Source organism: Taudactylus pleione, unplaced genomic scaffold (genome assembly GCF_031769625.1).
Source record: "Taudactylus pleione unplaced genomic scaffold, aTauple2 ptg000484l, whole genome shotgun sequence".
In the NCBI taxonomy this organism is placed as follows: Eukaryota; Metazoa; Chordata; class Amphibia; order Anura; family Myobatrachidae; genus Taudactylus; species Taudactylus pleione.
In genome coordinates this window covers 3,568,565-3,595,823 of record NW_028284886.1, presented here as the reverse complement: position 1 = coordinate 3,595,823, position 27,259 = coordinate 3,568,565, and the positions used below count along the sequence as shown (strand labels likewise).

Genomic DNA, 27,259 nt, shown 5'->3' with positions numbered 1-27,259 from the left:
TGCACGGCAAGGAGCCCCCTAAAAGGGTCCACCCACTTTCCCCCCTGTGCCACCACTCTGATCTACCCCATTGCCCCTGGGTCATTTGTTCTCAAGCAGCATTGTGCCTACTTAATAAAGCTTTTGACCCAGCACCATTGCTTCAGTCTCTTTGTTACACATCTCACTGATTATATACCAACACTACACACTCCCTCACCCACTAGAGAGCGCACCTTACCCAACTTCTACCAGTCTTTATCTCAGGTAGGATCAGGCACTCCTACCATAGGTGCAGCACTCTCACACTCCCAACCCCTTCAGATACATGAACACTTCCTCTCCTGACCCCTCCCCCCACCATCCCCCCCCCCACACTCCTCTCATACAGTCACACCAGTGAGCGCGGTTCACCCACCTTTATCCACTATAAATTACTTGTAGGGGCTTATCATGGGTGGAGCGTCACATTGTCAGCATAATATTATAAGACCAGTACCTCTGTAATTATACGGGAGTATGCGGGAGTCACTGGAGTCTGGGGGCTGACAATTACTGTAGTAGGGCACTAATTTAGGGGGTTGCAATCGGGAAGCCGGCTGACATTATACCGACAGCCGGCTTCCCGACTGTCATATCCCGGCGACGGTGAAATGCCCGGCATCTAGATGTAGACGCCGCTCATTTCACCGACGCCGGGAGACCGGCGCCCGGCATCCCGATCGAAGGGTTGCCGGGCGACGCGAGTGGACCGCCGCGAGGGGGAGGGTTAGGTTTAGCGCACCTGGGGGGGACTTAGGGTTAGGCACCCCCCCGGGAGGGTTAGGCTAGGGGGAGGGAGGGTTAGGGTTAGGCACCCCTGGGGGGGACTTAGGGTTAGGCACCCCCCCGGGGGACTTAGGTTTAGGCAGCGGGGAAGGGGGGGTTAGGGTTAGGCACTTACAGGAGGGATTAGGGTTAGTCACTTGGGGGGGAGGTTAGGGTTAGGCACCCCTAAGGAGGGTTAGGGTGGTTAGGTTAGTCATTACTTACCTTACAATGATCGGGATTTCCAGCGCTGTCGGACTGACGCTGCCGGGATCTGTTCCAGTGTCGGGCTGCAGCTGCCTGGAATCGAACCGCCGGTCGCATGGGGATGGTCGCTCACAACGGACACAACGGACAGAAGAAATGTATTTTATGACCCTGCTAGCTGAAATACCCAGCGTTGCCCGGGCTTAAATCTTTAAGTTGGGGCGTGGCCTGGAGTAGCTAGGAGAAGGAAGCATTTTGCCAGCTCTCCTGCATATATCCTTCAATTATCCTGTTTTTCTGGTTGTTTCTCCCCCAAACTGGATATTTCAGTGTGTTACCTTCTCCAGACTAACTGGGCTCCGAGGTCAGGGCCAGATTAACAATGGGGCGGATGGAGCTACAGCTACAGGCCTCCACATAAAAATAGGCCCATTGTCATGACAACATGATGTTGACTGGCCATCTGCTCTCCACACGGTCAGCCACAAATCATAAGTAGTAAAATTGTATATCTATTTACCTCACAAAATTAAGCATTTTTTTCTTTTACAGATTTAGGGAGACATTGGGTAGAGTATAGGGGTGTACACACCCACACAGCACTGGTTATACCTCCTCTGCTTCTCATAATAGGCCCTTGGTCTTTTTCAGCTCCAGGCCCATGTGGCCCTCAATCCGGCCCTGTCCGAGGTGGAAGTTTGCAAGCAGTATTTCCCAGTTTATTTCCAGGAGTTTGCAGCGGCCAGGTCCTCTCTCACTGGGGCCTGTTTTTCCTGTCTCCAGCTCCCGGGCTGACTCCTGTTATTATACTTACCTGTGGACTCTATCCTTATGCCTGACTGTCATGCGGGATCCAGTGTGTGTCTCCTGCCGGCTCTTGTCTGTATCGTTTAGAGAGTATTGGAAGCGGACGTCAGCCATCCTGTCTTATCGGGCAGTGACTGCGAGTCTCCCTGCGCACCAACATCTCTGCTGCTGCGGCTGATCTGCCCTGTTGTTCCCGACTTCATCGGTCATCTGAGGATTTCTCCTTTATACCTGCTGTCTGATACTGTACCTCCCCAGCTGTTGACCTCCTGGTTCCTCTGTGCTGGTAAGCTCTGGTGGTGTGCAAGCCGCCATCACCTTGCCACTGATTTCCCTCCTGGCTGCTGCTCAGGTTATCCTGTCTTGCTGAGACTACTACACCGGTGGCTACATACTTCAAACATGGCTAGTTCTATGCACCAAATTATCCAGGCTATTAATGCCTTTACTGTGAGGCTGCTTACCAAGCTTGAGGATGTGATGATCGTGTTTGTGAGTTCTGCAGCTGCTGTCCGCATGTCTCCTGCAACAGTGCAACATTTGGATGTATCCTGTCCGAAGTCTGTTTACCTCTGATTCTGATGCCCTCTCGGCTTATGGATGTTTCAGATCTGTTGAGGTTTTTACAGAGATCCGTTCTTCACTTCCAATAGACAAGCTAAAGTTCCAGGACTTATCCTTGCAGAACTTCATGACCCTTTTTATCTACTCTCCGCTGGCAGAAAGTTTACAGTATGGAAAGGGAAAACGAGCGCTTGTGAATACTAAATTGGGGAAAACAAAAAGTTATCGGACAAACAAACAAACAACCATAAAACACTGAAACCATATGTTTAAGCTCTTTTAGGAGAAAATTGATGGCAGGTCCAAGCAAGCGTGCAGTGGTATATTAGATCCAATGCGACCTAGCTGTCCCTACCTTTGTCTGTAGCTTCTAGTGCTGGCAGCGTGTTATGCTGTCTGCACTACACGGGAAGCCGCACGAGGTATAAGTGGGGTAGCAGTGGTTGTGAGTAGCGGCACAGGATAACGTCAGCGGATCATGGAGATCATCAAGTTGTAGTCCAGTAATACTTCACTGTTCTTCCTCCACGCTAACCCTGGGGCCAACGCGTTTTGTACCTGCCTAGGTACTTTTTCAAGGATAGTTTCCTTCACTCTGGATACTTCCTTTTATAGGGAAAACTTTATTAAGCAATAATAAAATACCGGAAGTGGTCATCATAAAAATGGCCGAAAAGAGCGGTAAGCTCATGGACCAATGTTAAAACATACGGTTTCAAACACAGTAAAATAAAAAATATAAAATAAATAAATAAAATATAAACAAATAGGACAACATTGAAGGCAAACATGAAACATATAACTAAAGAATAAAGGGGGAATATTTTTTTTTGTTTATAAAAATATTTTTATAAAAATACATTGGGCGGAATTCAATTGTATTCACGGCCCACATCTCCCGTCTAAAGTGACAGGAGATCGCGGGCCGCTATACAATTGTCCAAGATGTTCGCGCTGATCGCGCCCATAGAGGTCAGGTTTAGCCGCGTAAAGCAGCTAAACCCAACCAAAGTGCTGGGCGCGATCGCGAAAAGTGATGTTTGGGCGCCCAAACATGTCACTTTTCGCACATTTCAGCTCTCATCCCCAAGGGGCTGCGAGCTGAAATGTAGCGCTGGCAGCTCATCGTGCCCGACAGGAGCAAGAATTGAATAGCTCCGTCGGGCGCGATAGCGGCTATAAAGAATTGAATTCCGCCCATTAAGTTCAATATCTACATTAAGTCCTAATGGCTGTAAAGTTTTTAATAAATAAATCCATTTGGTTTCATTTATTTTTAGTATGTCTACTATATTTCCTCCTCTCCAATGGGGGGCAATTTTTTGTATACCGGCGAATTTAAGGCCAGACGGATCTTGATTATGTTCCTCCAGAAAATGTTGAGACACACTATGCGAGATTGTAATCCTTTTTTATATTGTATATATGTTCAGATACTCAGATTTTTAGTTGTCTTTTAGTTTGCCCTACATATTGGTACCCACATGGGCACTCTAAAAGATAAATCATACCTTCTGTGTTACATGTCAATTGATTTGGTACTCTTTCTTGTCTTGGTTTGAGATAAATTTGGTGATTGGTCTTGTATCTGTTTTTTTGTTTTTACACCCCTTGCATTGTAAACAAAAATGAAAACCTGGTGTTTTATTAGTCCTTTGTTCTTGTTCTTCCACTGTAATATAACTATTGGTTAGTTCCTGTTTAAGATTTTTTGCTTTTCTGTAGATTATTTTGGGTTTAAAGGGAATATGCGTGTTAAGATCTTTATCTACCAAAAGAATGTGCCAGTATTTTTCTAAAATCTGTTCGACTTTTTTGTGATCTGTACTAAATTGGGTAATAAAACTAGTAGTGAATTTATTTGTTTCAAACATCATTTGGTTTTGGTTTATATTGAATCAGTTCATTCCGATTAAGTTTAGATACTTTCGTTATTTCTTTTTGTAAGAAAGTTTATTTGTATCCCTTCTGTATACATTTTTCTTTCAATATTTCACTCTGTTCTAAAACAGTGTTTTCTTCAGTGCAGTTTCGTCTAATCCTACGTAATTGACCACCAGGGATGTTGTGGATCCAACTGCGATTTTGTAAAGGTTCAAATTTTTTTCTTGAGGATAGAAAAAAATCCCTAGAAAAAATTAATGACAGCATCAAAAAAATAGAGAAGAATTTTGAACCTTTACAAAATATGGATGATTACATAAACTTGATTAGTATGATGAATGAAAAAATTTTAAAAAATTTAAATAACATTATAGCCCAAAAACAAAAACAGTTTATAAGGGATAAAGAAGAAAACACAGAATTTATTAGATTGGCAAACGAAAGAAGAAAACATAAAACAAATCAAAATAATTGGACAAAATTTCAAAAAAGAGAACATTATCCCCACAGAAAAATCAGAAATAGACATACAAAATTCCGTTAATTAAAGATCAACCCACACAATTAGGAGCAGAAAGAATCTATAAACCATACAACCATAATAATTTTAGTATGCAACATCAGTCGACCAATGAATCAAGAAACAATGCAAGACAATGTAACCAGAAAAATCATTTTCAGAAAAAACCTTATAGAAGAGAGAATCCTTACACACTTATTAGACAGTCTTTTACACAAGGAACAAAAGAAGCCGAACGAGAACAAACCTCCAATTTTCAGGACTCTCATAAACAACATCCAAGAAAGAAATGAAGGAAATGGCCATATAGATTTAACACCCCAAAGACAGCAAAAGAGGATCTTCTTGGAAGATGAAAATTCTGAAGATGAGAGTGATTTTTTAGACTTCATCAACGGAACAGAGAAACCTCCGGATGTGCCGATGACAGCGTACAAAAAAAGAAGGAACAATACACCTCCAGAAGGGCGGAAGCCGGAACAAGAAGCCAAACATAAACAACACAATAGAGGAAAAAGAAACAATTTTTAATTTAAGTAAGAAGATTCTTACTCCAGATCAAATAAGTCTCCTCAGAAAAGGCTTGAAGTTCGCACCTCATTCAACTGTCAATAAATTTGACCTATATATCGACACAGAGAAATTAATTCACAAGTTATGTATAAAAAAGTATTTTGTAAAAGATCCGGTTACAAGACAGGCAACTCTTCAAAGTAGAGAATATCAACATACCTCCTTCAAACCCTCATCTACATTCTATCCTTCCCATATTAAAGGAGCACATATTGAAACCTTTAAAAAATTGGTGGAAAAAGAAATTAGTGAATTGCCGGAGAGAAATAAACTGTCATACAATTTCACTATCCAAGAAAAAAAAGCCTTAGAAGAATTAAAAAAGGACAAAACAATTGTAATTAAACCGGCGGATAAGGGTGGAGGGGTAGTCATTCTTGATAGATAAAAATATGAACCAGAAACAGAAAATCTTCTGTCAGACAGAGAAACATATCAAAAACTAATAAGTGATCCAACAGCAAAGTTCCAAAAACAGTTGACTGAAAATCTAGAAGAAGGTCTCGAATTTAGAATTATTAATAAAAAGGAATTTGATTTCTTGAACATAAAAGGCCCAAAGATCCCGACCTTGTACCATTTACCAAAGATTCATAAGGACGAAGTTAGCCCACCGGGACGACCAATAGTGTCTGGGATAGGTTCAATGACCTCAAATCTTTCTAAATATATTGACTTTTTCTTGCAGCCAATTGTAGAAAAAAAAAGTTATCTTCAAGATACCATGCATTTGTTACAAGTTATTGAAGAAATAGAATGGAAAGAAGACTATTTTCTTTGTACTAGTGATGTCAAGTCACTTTACACGTGCATATGACACCAAGATGGTTGCAACACTATTTATCAACACAAACAGATATTAACAACAGTCAAATTAACTTTATCATGGAAAACATCAATTTTATTTTGCAGAAGAACTATTTTTTGGTATAATGGTGATTTTTACTTACAGACAAGAGGAACGGCCATAGGGACATCTTTCGCCCCCAGTTACGCGAATTTGTTTGCAGCATACTGGGAGGACGAGAAAATTTTGAAAAACAATATATACCGAAAAAATTTAATTCGATGGTATAGGTATATAGATGACCTCTTCTTCATCTGGATGGGAAAGGAGGAAGAATTACAAGAGTTCATTGCCTACATTAATAAGAACACACTAAACCTTGAATTCACCACTACCTATAGTAAAGAAATGGTCATATATCTTGACCTGGAAATCTTTATAAAAGATAATAACATTCGAACCAGATGCCATACTAAAAAAGTGAACGGAAACAATATGCTACATTATAGCAGTAATCATCACCGCAATTGGATCCACAACATCCCTGGCGGTCAATTACGTAGGATTAGACGAAACTGCACTGAAGAAAACACTTTTTTAGAACAGAGTGAAATATTGAAAGAAAAATGTATACAGAAGGGATACAAAGAAACTTTCTTACAAAAAGAAATAACGAAAGTATCTAAACATAATCGGAATTAACTGATTCAATATAAACCAAAACCAAATGATGTTGAAACAAATAAATTCACTACTAGTTTTATTACCCAATTTAGTACAGATCACAAAAAAGTCGAACAGATTTTAGAAAAATACTGGCACATTCTTTTAGTAGATAAAGATCTTAACACGCATATTCCCCTTAAACCCAAAATAATCTACAGACGAGCAAAAAATATTAAACAGGAACTAACCAATAGTTATATTACAGTGGAAGAACAAGAACAAAGGACTAATAAAACACCAGGTTTTCATTTTTGTTTACAATGCAAGGGGTGTAAAAACCAAAAAACAGATACATGACCAATCACCAAATTTATCTCAAACCAAGACAAGAAAGAGTACCGAATCAAAAATCAATTGACATGTAACACAGGAGGTATGATTTATCTTTTAGAATGCCCATGTGGGTACCAATATGTAGGGCAAACTAAAAGAAAACTAAAAATCCGAGTATCTGAACATATATACAATATAAAAAAGGATTAAAAACTCATAAAGGGGTATTCAATATGGGAGCGATAACATCGTTTTTGCATTAATATTGCACTTTTGTCGTCATTATCGCAGGTTTGACTTTTACACCGTATTCAATTTCAAAGACTTATCGCAGTTTTGAAAAGTCTTTGATAAAAAACGGGGATAACTTTTCACCATGGAATAGGTGTCGAAAAAAAGTGCAGAATTGGGGTTTAGGGGTGCAGGTTTAAAAAAAATAGCCTGCACCCCTGGGAATGACATTTAAAAATGAACTAAAAAAAAAGTTTTAAAAAAAAATAGGGACACCCCAAAATATTAATTTAAAAATTGGGGTGAAAAAAAAAAAAAGGGAAAAAATTGTTTAACAATAGGGAAATAGGTTCAGGGCTATTCTGCAAGTATTCGGCAGGTGTTTTCTAGAATAGAATTATAGCGGCAGGTGCACAAATGCAGAATTTTTAAAAACTTACTTTAGGGACATAAAAATATGCTAGTACCCATTTTCATGTACCCCAAATTTGATGGGACCACTTAAAAAAACGAAAAAAAATAACTTAACGTAGGTAAAAACTCCGATATGAAACGTTAACTTCGACAGTGAAGTTAACGTTTCATATTGAATACCCCTCATAGTGTGTCTCAACATTTTCTGGAGAAACATAATCAAGATCGGTCTGGCCTTAAATTTGCCGGTATACAAAAAATTGCCCCCCATTGGAGAGGAGGAAATATAGTAGACATACTAAAAAGAAATGAAACCAAATGGATTTATTTATTAAAAACTTTACAGCCATTAGGACTTAATGTAGATATTGAACTTAATGTATTTTTATAAAAATATTTTTATAAAAAAATATATATATATTCCCCCTTTTTCACCTTTATTCTTTAGTTATATGTTTCATGTTTGTCTTCAATGTTGTCCTATTTGTTTATATTTTATTTTTTTTATTTTACTGTTTTTGAAACCATATGTTTTAACATTGGACCATGAGCTCACCGCTCTTTTCGGCCATTTTTATGATGACCACTTCCGGTTTTTTATTATTGCTTAATAAATTTTTCCCTATATAAGGAAGTATCCAGAGAGAATGAAACTATCCTTGAAAAAGTACCTGGGCAGGTACGAAACGCGTTCGACCCCAGGGTTAGCATGGAGGAAGAACAGTGAAGCATTACTGGACTACAACTTGACAATCTCCACGATCCACTGATGTCATTCTGTGCCGCTGCTCACAACCACCGCTACCCCACTTATACCTCGTGCGGCTTCCCGTGTAGTGCAGACAGTATAACACGCTGCCAGCACTAGAAGCTACAGACAAAGGTAGGGACAGCTAGGTCGCATTGGATCTAATATACCACTGCACACTTGCTTGGACCTGCCATCAATTTTCTCCTAAAAGAGCTTAAACATATGATTTCAGTGTTTTATGGTTGTTCATTTGTCCGGTAACTTTTTTGTTTTCAGCAATTTAGTATGCACAAGCGTTCGTTTTCCCTTTCCATACTTGATGTTTTTTAACTGAGCAGCTATATAGACATATCTAGCGCAGTTCATTTACTTTTATTCTAGAAAGTTTACAGTATTTATTGCTTCCATGCTCCATAGTGCGTTCTTGGGGAGATGGGGACGGGACTATTTATATAATCCTACAAGAGGCTGAGGCCTGGCCAGATTAAGATTAATATTTTGAAACCTAATATTTTGATCTAAGGTCTGTGGATATTATATTTTTGTTTATTATTATTTATCCAGTTGTTTGAATTACTTAATTACTCTGCTAATTTGGTTTTCATATATAGAAGTATAATGCTACGTATTTTATATGGAAGAAACACCATTCAATTAAAATGTGGGAGAGCTGGGCAGAAGCTAGCTTAGGGTCATTAGTTTATTGCTCTCATCAGATACATGGGTTTCTGTTATCCTGTATTTCTGGATGGAGGAGGGGGGGTTAGGTAGTTAGTGTATGGTAGTTAGGGTAGCTTAGTGTCTTTGGGGGATATTTAGGGATCCAAGTATGCCTGAGTTGGGGTTAGGTTATACAGGGTGGGGGGTCCAGGGAAGGGGTTGTTTTAATAATTATTTTAATATTTTAGGGATATAGGTTTTATTTTGATATTTGGGTAGATGTGGATGTTTTATTATTTTGATCTTACTCTATTTTGATATGCAATTTTATGTTTAAGCTAGTTGCGGCAGGTTGTATGTATCACTTTATTTTGAATACTGTATTTCTCTTATCTCCGGATTTATGTGCTCGAATGGCGCCTTCGAGTCCCTTTTGTTCTAAATATATATGATAAGGAGTATTCCACATATCCTGTTATTCTATACCATAATATACTATTATGTGCAATATTACACACTTGCTCATTGCATGCTATATTTATTTTCGATATTTAATCCTGCTTAATTGCTGTATATTCTGTATGTATGTTAAAAAACTTCAATAAAACATTATTGAATTAAATCTTTAAGTTATTGTTTTATTATGTGATGTCGTCCAAATCCATCCAATGGAAGGCCCAGAACAGGCTCCCTGGGTCAAAGTTCTTCAGGGCACACTCACCCACTGTGAGGTCCGACCTGGACCCCAACCACTCCATAAGGCATCCCAGACCAATTGCCACCCCTTTGTAAAGTTCTCATCCAAATCCATCCAGTGGAAGGCCCAGAACAGGATCCCTGGGTCAAAGTTCTACCCAGCGTCCCCGGGTCAAAGTTCTGCCCAGCGTAACACCAACGGGAGGTCCGAACGGGACCCTAACCCAGCTACAACCTGGCCAAGATCCAACTGGACCACCTCGCGTTGGTTTCATCCCAATCGGTGCAGGTGGTGTCCAAATGCATAACCGGATAGACAAACAAACATATCAATGAATTTTATATACAAGATAAAATGCATGAGACGCAGACCAAGGGCCTAATTCAGAGGTGCACGATAGTCCGCTCTGCGGATGCATTATTAGCAACTGCGCACATGTCGGAGCCTACAAATGCCACATAGAGCGATGGTGGACATTTGCATCCGATGACGTCTCCAGGGGTGGGGCTGCAGTGCTGTCCAACATTCAAACTGGGAAGCCACACCAACTTCCAGTTATGTTTGGCAGCATTTGGGGTGACAGTTGGTGAGAGTCCCCTATTTGAATTTTGGACCACGCTGCAGCCCCACCTCTGGAGCCGCCACTGTTTGCATCTCAGCAACATCTCCAGTTGTGGCTTAATGGGTGGCAACAGAGCATTCCCATGTAGGATAAGTGCCCAGTGAGCGTGTGGATGGAATTGTGGATTATTCATAGGTGAGACATGCCCAAGCCCCCCCATTTTTCAAAGAATGTGTGGTTCTGATGCCTGAGCAGTGACGGCCTATACAGGCACAATTCTGATCTTCTGAGGGCCGAGGGATGAGGTCCTAGCCTTACCACGCATTGTAGCGACCGCACCCCTGCGGCATTGATGGTATTTACTAAGTTATTTCTAATAACTTTAGATTTCACTATCAAACAAATATAAATGTATTACATTTATAGGCACCAAACATAATCACGTGGTGCATTACTGTATAGTAGGGGTGTGCACCGGCCACTTTTCGTGTTTTGTGTTTTGGTTTTGGATCTGGATCTTTCTTCGTGTTTTGGATCTGGATTGGTTTTGCCAAAACCACCCTTCCGTGTTTTGGGTTCTGGGTTTTGTGTTTTGGATCTGTATTTTTTTTTTAAAAAGCATAAAAACAGCTAAAATCACAGAATTTGTTGGTTTCTCTGCTCCTATGCTATTATTAACCTCAATAACCTTAATTTCCACTCATTTCCAGTCTATTCTGAACACCTCACACCTCACAATAGTGTTTTCATGTCCAAAAGGTTGCACCGAGGTAGCTGGATGACTATGCTAAGCGACACGAGTGGGCGGCACAAACACGTGACCCATCTAGGAGTGACACTGCAGTGGCAGACAGGATGGCAGTTAGAAAAACTAGGCCCCAAACTGTACATAATGCAAAGAAAAAAAAGAAGTGCAAGATGGAATTGTCCTTGGGCCCTCCCACCCACCCTTATGTTGTATAAACAGGACATGCACACTTTAACAAATCAATCATTTCAGCGCCAGGGTCTGCCACACAACTGTGGCTGAAATGATTGGTTCGTTTGGGCCCCCACAAAACAAGCTGGCAATTAATGTGTCCCTGCACAAACTGGCTCTACGGAGGCAAGATGTCATCCTCATCCTCCTCATCCACCGATTCCTCACCCTCTTCAGTGTGTACATCCTCATCCTCACAAAGTATTAACTCGTCCCCACTTGAATCCACCACCACAGGTCCCTCTGTACCTTCTGGAGGCTGGTCTCCCTGGAAGAGCTGATAATTCATTTTGATGAACATCATCTTCTCCACATTCTGTGGAAGCAACCTCCTACGCCTTTCGCTGACAAGGTTCCCGGCTGCACTAAACACTCTTTCGGAGTACACACTGGAGGGGGGGCAACTCAGGTAAAATAGAGCCAGCTTGTACAGGGGCCTCCAAATTGCCTCTTTTTCCTGCCAGTACAGGTATGGACTGTCTGACATGCCTACTTGGATGCTGTCACCGATGTAATCCTCCACCATTCTGTCAATGGTGACAGTATCATATGCAGTGACAGTAGACATGTCAGAAATTGTTGCCAGGTCCTTCAGTCCGGACCAGATGTCCAAACTTGGTCCTGCCTGCCCTGCATCACCGCCAGCGGGTTGCTTAGGATACCTAAGTTTTTTCCTGGCAGCCCCAGTTGCGGGAGAAAATGAAGAAGGAGCCGTTGACGTGTCACGTTCCGCTTCAGCTGACAGTGTGTTCACCAGCAGGTCTTTGCACCTCTGCAGGCTTGTGTCGGCCGGAAAGAGAGACACCACATAGGCTTTAAACCTAGGATCAAGCACGGTGGCCAAAATGTAGTGGTCTGATTTCAACAGATTGACCACCCTGGAATCCTGGCAAAGCGAATGAAGGGCTTCATCCACAAGTCCCACATGCCGAGCGGAATCGCTCCGTCTTAGCTCCTCCTTCACTTTCTCCAGCTGCTTCTGCAAAAGCCTGATGAGGGGAATGACCTGACTCAAGCTGGCTGTGTCTGAACTGACTTCACGTGTGGCAAGTTCGAAGGGCTGGAGAACCTTGCACAACACGGAAATCATTCTCCACTGCGCTTGAGTCAGGTGCATACCCCCTCCTTTGCCTATGTCATAGGTGGATGTATAGGCTTGTATGGCCTTTTGCTGCTCCTCCATCCTCTGAAGCATATAGAGGGTTGAGTTCCACTGCGTCACAACCTCTTGCTTCAGGTGATGGCGGGGCAGGTTCAAGAGTGTTTGCTGGCGCTCCAGTCTTCGGCACGCAGTTGCTGAATGGCGAAAGTGGCCAGAAATTTTTCGGGCCACCCAAAGCGTCTCCTGCACGCCCCTGTCGCTTTTCAGAAAATTCTGCACCACCAAGTTTATTGTGTGAGCAAAACATGGGACGTGCTGGAATTTGCCCAGATGTAATGCCCGCACAATATTGGTGGCGTTATCAGATATCACAAATCCCCAGGAGAGTCTAAGTGGGGTAAGCCACTGGGCGATGATTTCCCTCAGTTTCTCTAAGAGGTTGTCGGCGGTGTGCCTCTTACTGAAACCGGTGATACACAGCGTAGCCTGCCTTGTAACGAGCTGGCATTTCTGAGATGCTGCTACTGGTGACGCTGCTGCTGTTGCTGCGTAAGGTGATACATCTACCCAGTGGGCTGTCACAGTCATATAGTCCTTAGTCTGCCCTGTTCCACTTGTCCACATGTCCGTGGTTAAGTGGACATTGTGTACAACGGCATTTTTCAGGACACTGAGGACACTTTTTCTGACGTTTCTGTACAGTCTCGGTATCGCCTGCCTAGTGAAGTGGAATCTAGACGGGATTTGGAACCGGGGACACACTACCTCCATCAATTGTCTAAATCCCACTGCACTAATGGCGGATACCGGACACACGTCTAACACCAACATAGCAGTCAAGGCCTCAGTTATACATTTTGCTTCAGGATGACTGCTGTCGTACTTCATCCTCCTCGCTAAGGACTGTTGGAGGGTCAATTGTTTAGTAAAAGTAGTGGTGTTCCTACTTCCTCTCTGGGATGATGAACGACTCCCAGCAGCAGCAACAGCAGCAGCGGCAGCAGTAGGCGTAGCAATGCAGGATCCTCCGGAGGAATCCCGGATAGGAGAGTCAGTCATGCCAGTGACATGGCCTGCAGGACTACTTCCGATCCTGACTAAGGAGGAAATTGACGAGGAGGGAGTTGACGGTGTGGTTTGCAGGCGCTTGGATACAACAGGACAACGGGATTTAGGTGTCCCTGGACTGCTTACGGTCTTAGCCAAAGTTTCTGAACTTGACAGTAACTTTTTATGAACGCGCTGCAGGTGCCGTATAAGGGAGGATGTTCCTAGGTGGTTGACGTCCCTACCCCTACTTATTTCACCTTTACATATGGTACATATGGCAAGACAGTTGTTGTCCGGATTTGGATAGAAATATTGCCAGACCAAAGAGGTGGAATGTTTGGTCTTCTGCCCAGGCATGACCGTGATGGGCTTTTTCATCCCACGGACAACAACTGTCTCCCCCGGAGCCTGATTTAAACAAACCACATCACCATCAGAATCCTCCTCGCCAACTTCCTCCTCAGCGCCAGCTACACCAGTATCCTCATCCTGTTGTACTTCAACAGTGACATCTTCAATTTGCATATCAGCAAGTGGACTGTGGGTGCTCCTTTCAGCACTTGCAGGGGGCGTGCAAATGGTGGAAAGAGCCACCTCTTCCCGTCCAGTGCTGGGAAGGTCAGGCATCGCAACCACCACCACACTTGGACTCTCCTTGGGGATTTGTGATATCTTCTTAGAAAGCACAGTTCTTCGCTGTGCTTTTGCCAGCTTAACTCTTTTGATTTTTTTAGTGGGAGGAGGGCTTCCATCGTCATGTGAAGCTGAACCACTAGTCATGAACATACTAGGGATCGACCTTAGCCTTTCCTTGCCACTCCGTGTCGTAAATGGCATATTGGCAAGTTTACGTTTCTCTTCAGCTGATTTAAATGTCTTTTTCAAGGTCATTTTCCTGAACTTTGCCATTTGGGATTGTATGTGCCCTCTACTATGACATTGGGCATCGGCCTTGGCAGACGACGTTGATGGCATGTTATCGTCTATGTCATGACTAGTGGCAGCAGCTTCAGCACTAGGAGGAAGTGGTTCTTGATCTTTCTCTATTTTATTTTTATCGGAGAAAGTTTGGTCCTCCATTTATGTTATATCGATTTGATATATACGTGCGGCTAAACACAGAAAATAATTTTTTTTTTGGTTTGGACTGGAGTGTACTTTGTGGGTTACAGCACCCTTTAACGGTCAAGCCAGCCGGCCCTTTACTTATGACACAGGCGCACTCTTGGCACTACTTTGTTGATGCACGTGCGGCTACTGCGCACACAATTCACAAACACAGAAAATAATTTTTTTTTTTTTGGACTGGAGTGTACTTTCGGGGGTTACAGCACCCTTTAACGGTCAAGCCAGCCGGCCCTTTACTTATGACACAGGCGCACGCTTGGCACTACTTTGTTGATGCACGTGCGGCTACTGCGCACACAATTCACAAACACAGAAAATAATTTTTTTTTGGTTTGGACTGGAGTGTACTTTCGGGGGTTACAGCACCCTTTAACGGTCAAGCCAGCCGGCCCTTTACTTATGACACAGGCGCACTCTTGGCACTACTTTGTTGATGCACGTGCGGCTACTGCGCACACAATTCACAAACACAGAAAATAATTTTTTTTTGGTTTGGACTGGAGTGTACTTTCGGGGGTTACAGCACCCTTAACGGTCAAGCCAGCCGGCCCTTTACTTATGACACAGGCGCACGCTTGGCACTACTTTGTTGATGCACGTGCGGTTACTGCGCACACAATTCACAAACACAGAAAATAATTTTTTTTTGGTTTGGACTGGAGTGTACTTTCGGGGGTTACAGCACCCTTTAACGGTCAAGCCAGCCGGCCCTTTACTTATGACACAGGCGCACGCTTGGCACTACTTTGTTGATGCACGTGCGGCTACTGCGCACACAATTCACAAACACAGAAAATAATTTTTTTTTGGTTTGGACTGGAGTGTACTTTCGGGGGTTACAGCACCCTTTAACGGTCAAGCCAGCCGGCCCTTTACTAATGACACAGGCGCACGCTTGGCACTACTTTGTTGATGCACATGCGGCTACTGCGCACACAATTCACAAACACAGAAAATAATTTTTTTTTGGTTTGGACTGGAGTGTACTTTCGGGGGTTACAGCACCCTTTAACGGTCAAGCCAGCCGGCCCTTTACTTATGACACAGGCGCACGCTTGGCACTACTTTGTTGATGCACGTGCGGCTACTGCGCACACAATTCACAAACACAGAAAATAATTTTTTTTTTGGTTTGGACTGGAGTGTACTTTGGGGGTTACAGCACCCTTTAACGGTCAAGCCAGCCGGCCCTTTACTTATGACACAGGCGCACGCTTGGCACTACTTTGTTGATGCACGTGCGGCTACTGCGCACACAATTCACAAACACAGAAAATAATTTTTTTTTGGTTTGGACTGGAGTGTACTTTCGGGGGTTACAGCACCCTTAACGGTCAAGCCAGCCGGCCCTTTACTTATGACACAGGTGCACGCTTGGCACTACTTTGTTGATGCACGTGCGGCTACTGCGCACACAATTCACAAACACAGAAAATAATTTTTTTTTTGGTTTGGACTGGAGTGTACTTTCTGGGGTTACAGCACCCTTAACGGTCAAGCCAGCCGGCCCTTTACTTATGACACAGGTGCACGCTTGGCACTACTTTGTTGATGCACGTGCGGCTACTGCGCACACAATTCACAAACACAGAAAATTATTTTTTTTTTGGTTTGGACTGGAGTGTACTTTCGGGGGTTACAGCACCCTTAACGGTCAAGCCAGCCGGCCCTTTACTTATGACACAGGCGCACGCTTGGCACTACTTTGTTGATGCACGTGCGGCAACTGCGCACACAATTCACAAACACAGAAAATAATTTTTTTTTTGGTTTGGACTGGAGTGTACTTTCGGGGGTTACAGCACCCTTAACGGTCAAGCCAGCCGGCCCTTTACTTATGACACAGGCGCACGCTTGGCACTACTTTGTTGATGCACGTGCGGCTACTGCGCACACAATTCACAAACACAGAAAATAATTTTTTTTTGGTTTGGACTGGAGTGTACTTTCGGGGGTTACAGCACCCTTTAACGGTCAAGCCAGCCGGCCCTTTACTTATGACACAGGCGCACGCTTGGCACTACTTTGTTGATGCACGTGCGGCTACTGCGCACACAATTCACAAACACAGAAAATATATTCTTTTTTTAGCACTTGGGGGGAGCACCCCTGATGGACAGAGCACCCCCTGGACAACACTACAGCACTCCTTTAGGACTGGGACACTGCACAGGACTTTGGAGTGGACACAGCCCCTATGGAGAACTGACTGCACAACACAGTCCAGCCAGCCCCTATGGACTTTGAAGTAGTGGACACAGCCCCTATTAACAACAGCAGCACAGCACAACACAGCCAGCCCCTATGGACTTTGAAGTAGTGGACAACAGCAGCACTACACTACACTACACAGCCCTAACTCCCACCCTCCCTCTTCACTGTCCACAGCCGAGTGAGAAAATGGCGCCGACGCGGGTACCTTATATAGGATCCAAAACCCGCGAGACTCGGAAGGCGGGATGATGCCGTTTTGCCTCGATTTCAGATCCGAGTCAGGCGGCAAAAGTCGAGCCTGACTCGGATCGGACTCGGATCGGGGGGGCTCGGGGGGGTTCGGATTTCAGAAATCCGAACCCGCTCACCCCTACTGTATAGAGTGATATGCAGAGGGTGGGCACAGCAGGCTCCTGGTCAGTGCATGCATCGTAAGCTTTCCAAGCTCCAGAACCTCACCTGCCATGCTGGATATGGTCACAAGCCTCCCCTTGGATCTTCGCAGTAAGGGCATAAACATCTTAGTGACTTGAACGGCACCGATAAAGTTAACCTCCATACACTGCTTGTACACATCCATGGGAAGCAGTTCTCCATCTGCCATGTAGCCAAGCACCCCAGCATTGTGTACAATTCCCCAGAGACCTAGATTAAGGATAGGAGTAGAAACACATTAATCCTGGGGCAGCTAAACCAGACATCTATATTGCCTTTGTTTGGACACAGGGATTCCCAGCTGGTACATTGGTAACAGCAGGTCTCAGGGTTCCATGGTATTGTTGTACTCACAAACTTAAAGTTAAATCCACCTGCAAAGTTTTTTCCCCAGTCCTGAAGGAAGACTAGGGCTCCAGGCAATTTTGTAAATCATTACAAAATCGGAAATGTTTTTGCCAACCCTAATTTCTAAGGCGTTTATATCATTCAGGGAGAATGACTTAGTACAGTGGTTCTCAAACTCGGTCCTCAGGACCCCACACAGGTCATGTTTTCTAGGTCACCCAGCAGGTGCACAGGTGTATTCAATACTCACTGACACATTTTAAAAGACCCACAGGTGGAGCTAATTATTTATCTTGTGATTCTGTGAGGAGACCTGGAAAACATGCACTGTTTGGGGTCCTGAGGACAGAGTTTGAGAACCTGTGCTATGGGTTATAGCATTCCTTGTGATATTTCGCATTAAAAATGTCTCTGTTGCTACTGGTCTTTTTTTTGTGGGAATTATTCAGCTCAAAATAATGTATTCATCAGTCACATAGTTACAGCCAGTCATGTGTGCCCGGGGCCGGGCTTCCAGAGCGTGTGCTGAGCAACAGCAGCGGCAGTCTCCTAAGCCTGTGGGGAGGGAGCGATCACACTGATTGCGCCCCCCTGGCTTTGCGTCGGGCTGAGGGGCTAACTTAGCAGCGCTGTAGAAGTGTGTTTTTTTTTCCATTTGCTCAAGAGGGGCGCGATTAGGCCACGCCCCCTCTTCACCTGGGCCCCTGGTTTTATACACTGCACATATACATAGGGGCATATTTATTCAAGTGAAATTGCGGTGATCCTTACAGAACCTACCTATCCCCGATCCCCCAGCATTTAAGAAGGAGGGACTGTGACATATATCTCCGCTATCTGCTGCAGTCCCCCCATTTCCTACCACAAAGAAGCCCCCACTGTTTCCTACGTGGCCGCTAAACTGTTGGATTTACTAAGCTCCGGAATAGGAAGAGTTTACCATAGAGGGATCCCCTTTGGCCCCACTCACGCATGGGCAGGGGTGGAGGCAGCAGTGACATTATGTGGGGGGGGTGGGATATATATTACATCTTGGGGTAGATTTAATAAAGCTTCGGTATTGCCCATAGTAACCGATCAGATTGTAGCAATCATTTCTCTATTGCATTCTAGAAAATGATAGAATGTGATTGGTTGCTATGGCCAACAGCGACACTTGTCTGTTTTAGAAGCTTTAATAAATCTACCCCCTTGTCTCTTGCACAGAGCAGTTTGGCCACACACATAAAGGGGGGGTGAGTGCGGTGAGTATACACAGTCCCAGAGGGGTCATCTTCCCACCAAGGCCCGTATGCAATTTGGAGCAAAAAGCCGTATTTGCGTGTTTTTGGCGAAAAGTTTTCGCCGATTACGTCATTATCGCCTATATTGTATGTAGTCCGTATTCAAATTGGATGACTTTTCGCCTAGGTGGAAAGTCAATGCAATGTAATATGCGGAAAAGTTTCGGCTATGAATAGCAGGCAGAAAAAATTTCAGAATTGGTGTTTTGGGGTGCAACATTGTGGGAACCCCCCTGCAGCCTTCAGACAGTCCCCCAAAGGTAATCTGTGTCAAAAAAAAAAAAAAACACTTGAGAACACCCCAAAAAAATCACTTTGAATTTGGGGGCAAAAAAAAAAAAAAATGTTGGGGGACAAAATAAAAAACTAGCGAACTTGACTCTGGGGGGGTCCCCAAGTATGCCCCAGGTGTTTTTGTCATTGCAGGGGCTTGCGGCGGGTGGATTTTTCACGATTTTTAAACTTCACTTTAGCAACTTTAAAATATGCTGGCCCCCATTTTCAAGTACCTCAAATTTACTGGGATAAGTTATTTTCTGCAAATACCTTCAGTAAGCCAAATCGGGGGTAACCATAGCTAACCCCCATGTCAGAGCATCTTTTGGGGGGTGTCAGGCTGATTTCCCCAAATCTGACAGTACTTTCCGTTTGTTTACGTTTCGCTGGGTCCCGTTTTCGAGTACTTTCAAATTGAATACGGCGATCCGCGGGCACGCGCGCCATACTTTTCCGCCTGCACAACAGGCGAAGTAGGCGGAAAGTCCGGGAGGCGAAAAAGTATTGCGGCTCAGCTCAAATTGAATTCGGGCCCAAGTCTATCAATATGCCTAATAGCGACCTGATCTATTTTTGATAGGATTATTATTTGGCATCACAGTACTTTTGAAGCCAGATGGTATAAGGCCTGTTGCCTGATACCATGGTGTGTGTGGGCAGCATTGATTCGTTTACCATTCAGTGAGTGTCATTCTCTTTTTGACTTATTCCCCTTATTATCTCCCAGAGAGTTCACATGTCAGTTTTATACATGTGTGATGCTCCAATAACAAAACAACACACAATAGTTTGTGGTCATGATATAGTGACTAGGGGAAGGGGTGGTTGTTGCGGGATGTGGTCATAATACCGACCGCGAGTATTCCGGTGTTCAGAATGCTGGCGGTGGAATCTGGACACCTGTCAGAATCCCTTCGTCGGCATCCCGAAGGTAATTAGTGGGTTTGAGCACCGGGGAGGGAGGGTTAGGATACCGACTGCTGTCGGTATCCTAACCCTGTAGGGATGCTGGCGTTGAGATTATGACTGTCGGGATCCCAAGTGCCACCATCCCGTACCCAACCGGTTATTGCACCATTGAATTCGGGATACTATTTTATTGGGTTTGTGCTCTGGACTCAAAGTTCTTAAAACATGGCAGTGAGCAGATTGCTCACAGTGTACACAGAAGAATAGTTTGGAGCTGATGCCATTGCGTACAGTATCTTGAATCAGATACACTGTGCACCTAATAAGTGCTCATCGATGATGGTGACAAGTTGTAAACAGCCACATATCATACTTGCCAACCTTTGGGCTGCCCCCACTTGGAGGTGGGGGTAGGGTGCAAATGAAGTGTCGGGGGCAAGTGGGCGGTATGGTGGAGCAATTACATCATCGTGGCTACCTTGTGAAGAGGAGCACATGGAAGCCATTCGGCGCGAACCGCGTTATCAGCTGCCCAAATCGCCCACCTGGAAGGTGGGCAGCCACGGACGGATGGCGGATGGCCTCTGGGAGACTTGCCACTCTTCCGGGCATCAGTAAGGGCCACCTTATTTTCAGGAGCCTCCCAGACGATCCGGGAGAGTAATCAAGTATGTCACATATATGCTACAAACACAGAGGCGACTGCATTTCAAGATGAGCGCAGTCTGCATATTGTCAAACATAGGCCCAACTTACTTCCTGCTCTGCATTTGTCTCACTATGGTTTCCTCCTTTACTAGGCTCAGTTATAAAACTTATAATTTTGAGTAGTTGAAGGACTTATTAATGGTGGGTAGGGATGGAATAGGGGTAATTGTCTAGAGAGACAAGAACATGTTGGCCGCTCAATGACTAATTAGGACACATGCCTTGTGGTAGTGTCAATTCTACCTAGGTTAGCTGTAAAATGTATGGTTCTCGCTCACTTCTCAAGGACCCCATCAGTTCATGTTTTCCAGGCCAGCTGTGGATCTTTTCAAATATGTCAGTTACTGTAGTAATGAGTACTTCTTGTGCACCAGCTAGGAGATCTGGAAAACATGACCTGTTATTGGTCCCCGAGTACCAGATTTAGCCACCACTGGTATACGTAATGGTGTTCAACTGTACGGCAAGTGAACGCTCCGTCGTGTTGGTCAGTCTTGAGTGGACGTGGTAAAATAAGGTCTGTACCTGCGTCCTGTACCTGACTCTTGACTTCGTCGTAAGCGGTTTTTATCTCTCTGGAATTTGTGACGTCTAGCTGGATCACAGAGAGGTTCGGGGAACAAACCCTTCTCAGCTCGTCAGCACCCGATCCTTTCTCATCCAAAACACCAGCAAAGACGAGAACACCCAGTTCATCCAAGTGCTTAGCCAGAGCGTGCCCAAGCCCAGAATCACACCCTACAATATGGGGGGAGAAGGGACAGAGTTAGCAAAAAACAGCCAAAACAAATAATTGGATCCGCAAGGAATGACATTTGTTGACAAGCTCTAAAAGTTCTTCAAAGCCATTAAACAATAATAAACTTTTAAACACATTAAAGTGACTGAAGGCAGGATCGAGACATGAAGCACTGGCAGCCAAGCCTAAGGTCTGGCAGCTTGGCTGAGATATTGTACGGTTTCCTTTGGTCACAGATAATCCTTTAATTTACAAAATACCAGACACCTTCCCATTGATTCTGTGGTCGTATTTAGTGTTCCAAAAAAAGGAATACATTGTACCTACACACCTAGTGACTGCACAGGAAGACAAAGTGTTTCAGAAAACAAATAAAATGCTTCCCGTCATGCTTAATTTATGAAATGAGAAAATTCCCATGGCGATAAATTACACCTATAAGGTGCCCCAGGGGTGTAACTAGGTATTTGAAGGCCCCATAGCAAATGTTTGTAAGGGCCCCTATGTACCACCCAATGGTGAATAATGTATATAACACATGTAACTTTGAGAAGGAAGATGGGCCCCCCTCAGCTCTGGGCCCATAGCAGCTGCACCCCTTCCACTTATGGTAGTTACGCCCATGGGGTGCCCGTTCCCTACATATAATGGAGGAAGCTATACTGTGGCTTGAAGATTTATTCCTGGGAATGCAGCTGGTTTGTTCACTGAGAGCATGAGAGGATACCAAGTGCCTCATGCCTCATGGTGTCACTAGTAAGTAGCAAATTTATACGCTGAATGTTTTGTTTGGCTTATATAGGTTGAATTACATCTATAAATGCTGTTTACAAGACCAGCTGGAAGGTGCAGTTTGCGTTCCATTATGGGTATAGGGATGAGAGCTGAGACTTGGTCTATATTGCTTTTCTCAGTCTTGAAGGTTGGGAGGTATAAGTAGAACTAGGGGGTCTATTTACTACGCAGTGTTAGGAGACAGAGTGAAAAGTGATAAGGTACCAGCCAATCAGCTCCTAACTGTCATTTTTCAAACACAGCCTGTGAGATGACAGTTGGGAGCTGATTGGCTGGCACCTTATCACTTTCTTATCACTTTTCACTCTGTCTCCTAACACTGCTTAGTAAATAGACCCCTTAATGTTTAAATACATAATGCATTACTAATGTGATATACTGTACATAGAGGGTGATTTAAAGCTTGATCTGAGGGCCTGATTCTGACCCGCTTGCGAGCGCTGAGCGCTCTCAAGCGGGTCGATGGTGCCCAAGTGCGCATGCGCACGACGGAGGCGGCTCCGTCGTGCGCATGCGTGAGACCCGAAAAACGACGGCCAAGGGTCTTTGTTGGGCGTGCCGTGGGCGTGGCTGCCCAGACGGAGATGTTCCCATGGGAACGCCTACCGTCTGGGTCCGGCCCCACTGACATCACTAGTGATGTCAGTGGGAGTGCTTTTGACTCTGATAGAGCCAAAAGCACTCCTGGGCTTGCGGCAGCGAAACCCTACTGCAGGGTCTCGTCGCAAGCCCGATGGTCGCTTGCTATAGCTGTGGGTGGTCACCCACAGCTATGTGAGCGGCCAGGAGGCCGCTCCAAAAAGGAGGAGGGCCGGCCCTGATCAGAGCGAGCGCTCTGTCAGAGCGTCCGGCTCTGAATCAGGGCCTGAGTGCACTTGACTGCACAATTTAAGATTTGTCGGACTGTGTTTGTGCCAGAAACTGGAGCTGCACGTATCCAACATTTGCACTTTAAAAGGAGGATCAGGGACTTTTAAACGTAAATTTAGTACAGTAAAGCCATGCACAGAACGCTGAGATTTTGTATTACAGAGATCTATACACTAACATTTAAGGTCGCATGTATATTAAGATGCCGGAAACAAGTTAAAATGCAGATAAGGAAAAGCAAGTGTGCAGACGCATATTGGCGCATATGGACGCTGGAAACTTTTACATTCAGTTCTATAATCGCCCCCATACTAGTCACAATGCTACAAGCTGGCAGCGTTTCTAAGGAACTCGCGGCATGTGCAGAATTGGCCCCATGATAGATGGAGATGGCTTATAAGCTGCCAGGGAAAGTGATAAATGAAATCAGGCTGAATAATTCAGTCTCATGTCTTTTACAGCTGAGAGAGAGCAGGTGAGGATCATAAAGAGCTTCTCACTAAACTACTTCAAAATAAAAAATAAATCAAATATGCTCAGTCACTAATATACAGGGGTCTCTTTCTCATTTCGCCACTGATTGATGCTGAGTGCGGCGGTGCATACACAAATGACTACGGACTGCCTGATTGGATGGTATTCTTTTTATCGTTACTTCTGCGGTTTGTGCAGTAAATGTGCAGGCCAATGGACAGGAATATTGTACCCCCCCCCCATCGCAACAACTTCCACCAAAATAGACATTGCTCCTGAACTTCTCATTTATTTACATACTGCAGTTATCTGGGCTGAAATAAATAAGTAGTAAATGGTTTTTCCATCGCCCATGAGTATAGTATACAGGTTCTGTCTCCCATATCCAAATATTCCAAACTATGGAATATTCAGAAATACAGAATTTGTTTTTAGCGTGACTGAGATTTGCTTTGTGATGGTTCAATGTACACAAACTTTGTGTAAGGCACATAATTATTAAAAATATTGTATAAAATCACGTTCAGGCTGTGTGTATAAGCTGCATATGAAACATAATTGCATTCTGTGTGTATATTTGGGTCCCATTCCCAAGATCTCATTACGGTATGCAAATATTCCAAAATACAGAAAAATGTGATATCCACAATACCCCTGGACCCAAGCAGTGGCTTCACAAGGGGGTTGCGCACCGCACCCGGATGTCACCCGCCGAGGGGTGACATCAAAGTGCCGACTCCCCCTCAGTGACAGGACCCGGGTGCTGCACTGAAGCACTCCATGCAGCACTGGGCTCCTGACACAGTGAGGGAGCCGGCATTTTGAAAGAGACTTGTCCCCGGGGGCAGCCCGCATCTCCTGGACCCCCGGAGTCACTAAAACAGGGGGATTGAGCAGTGAAGCCACACCCCTACCCACATAGACACACCCTGCCCTGGGAGACCACACCCCCTTTGTGCCGGCACGGGGGTTCACCGCGCGCACAACAACCGTCCCCACACCTACCCGCACCAGGCGGCACCTGAATGATGGACGCCACTGTTCCCAAGCATTTTGGATATGGGAGAGTCAAACTGTATAGACAGGGCCGGATTAAGGGGGGGCAACAGGGGCGGTCATCCCGGATCCCCCATACACAGAGGAGCCTCCACACTTGAGCATGAAGGATAGACGTGCTGGACCAATTCCCGTCTTCATCAGCCATAATGGGGGTGGAGCCAAGATGACAAGCCCTGCCCCCATATCACCCGGGAATCACGGCATTACGACATGAGGGGTGGGGCCTAATGATGTGAGGTGCCCGCCCCCATTAGCAACCTGCAGCTGCTGGATACTGTGTACTGTGTGTGTATATATACAGTCAGGTGCATAAATATTGGGACATTGACAGAATTTTCATATTTTGGCCTCTATTCACCACCACAATGGCTTTGAAATGAAACAAACAAGATGTGCTTTAACTGCAGACTTTCAGATTTAATTTGAGGGTAATTACATCCAAATCAGGTGAACGGTGTAGGAATTACAATGGTTTCAATATGTGCCTCCCACTTTTTAAGGGGCCAAAAGTAATGGGACAAACTAAACAATCCTAAATCTAACTTTCACTTTTTAATACTTTGTTGCAAATCCTTTGCAGGCAATTACAGCCTGAAGTCTGGAACACATAGATATCACCAGACGCTGAGTTTCATCCCTGGTGATGCTCTGCCAGGCCTCTACTGCAAATGTCTTCTGTTCCTGCTTGTTCTTGGGGCATTTTCCCTTCAGTTTTATCTTCATCAAGTGAAATGCATGCTCAATCGGATTCAGGTCAGGGGATTGACTTGGCCATTGCATAACATTCCACTTTTTAGCCTTAAAAAACTCTTTGGTTGCTTTTGCAATATGCTTCGGGTCATTGTCCATCTGCACTGTGAAGCGCCGTCCAATGAGTTCTGAAGCATTTGACTGAATATGAGCATATAATATTGCCCGAAACACTTCAGAATTCATTCTGCTGCTTTTGTCAGCAGTCACATTATCAATAAATACAAGGGAACCAGTTCCATTGGCAGCCATACATGCCCACAAGATGACACTACCACCACCATGCTTCACTGATGAGGTGGTATGTTTTGGATCATGAGCAGTTCCTTTCCTTCTCCATTCTCTTATCTTCCCATCACTCTGGTACAAGTTGATCTTTGTCTCATCTGTCCATAGGATGTTGTTCCAGAACTGTAATGGCTTTTTTAGATGTTGTTTGGCAAACTCTAATCTGGTCTTCCTGTTTTTGGAGCTCACCAATGGTTTACATCTTGTGGTGAACCCTCTATATTCACTCTTGTGAAGTCTTCTCTTGATTGTTGACTTTGACACATATACACCTACCTCCTGGAGAGTGTTCTTGATTTGGCCAACTTCTGTCATCCACCACAGTTTTCCGTGGTCTTCCGGGTCTTTTGGTGTTGCTGAGCTCTCCGATGCATTCTTTCTTTTTAAGAATGTTCCAAACAGTTGATTTGGCCACACCTAATGTTTTTGCTATCTCTCTGATGGGTTTGTTTTGATTTTTCAGCCTAATGATGGCTTGCTTCACTGATAGTGACAGCTCTTTGGATCTCATATTGAGAGTCGACAGCAACTGATTCCAAATGCAAATGTCACACCTAGAATCAACTCCAGATCTTTTACCTGCTTAATTGATAATGAAATAACGAGGGAATAGCCCACACCTGTCCATGAAATAGCTTTTGAGTTGATAGTCCCATTACTTTTGGCCCCTTAAAAAGTGGGAGGCATATATAGAAACCGTTGTAATTCCTACACCGTTCACCTGATTTGGATGTAATTACCCTCAAATTAAATCTGAAAGTCTGCAGTTAAAGCACATCTTGTTTGTTTCATTTCAAAGCCATTGTGGTGGTGAATAGAGGCCAAAATATGAAAATTCTGTCAATGTCCCAATATTTATGCACCTGACTGTATGTGCTATTGTATATACAGTATGTGTGTATATATGTGTATGCATGTGTATATAATGTGTATATATGTGTTAGTGTGTGTTCTCTGTGTATGTATATGTGTTAGTGTGTTTGTATGTGTTTATGTGTGTGTATACTATATATGTGTGTGTTAGTATGTTATATATAATATATGTTTGCTACAAATATATATATATATGTGTGTGCGTGTTTACACACACACACAAGTGGGGGGAGGGGGAGTAGGATTAGGCTCCGTGTGGTGGGTGGGGGGAGTAGGCTCCATGTGGTTGGGTGGGGGCCCCCACAATTTATTTGCCCCAGGGCCCCCACAAGCCTTAATTCAGCCTTGTGTATAGACATTCTGCCTCATTCACAGTCCCATTTATTAATGATCACATTCGCGCGGTATTAGCGCCCATGATCACATTGCAGTATCCGATCACAGCGCCGGTACGTATGACAAGTCCCTGCAATGTGCTGGGAGTAATGTAGCTGCAATAGCTCCTGTGCCGGGGATCCTGCAGATACACGGTCTACA

The 27,259-nt window shown here is 44.2% G+C and overlaps 1 protein-coding gene across 1 annotated transcript in view; it reads right to left on the bottom strand.

Moving 5' to 3' along the window:
• LOC148502768 (17-beta-hydroxysteroid dehydrogenase type 2-like) overlaps positions 1-27,259 on the bottom strand; it is a 133,788-nt gene that overhangs the window by 67,779 nt on the left and 38,750 nt on the right. Inside the window, exons 2-3 of the mRNA XM_088449399.1 lie at positions 21,400-21,612; positions 17,375-17,560 (exon numbers count right to left, since the gene is read on the bottom strand). Coding sequence (XP_088305525.1) covers positions 17,375-17,560; positions 21,400-21,612 — 399 coding nt within the window. The remainder of the gene's footprint in view (positions 1-17,374; positions 17,561-21,399; positions 21,613-27,259) is intronic.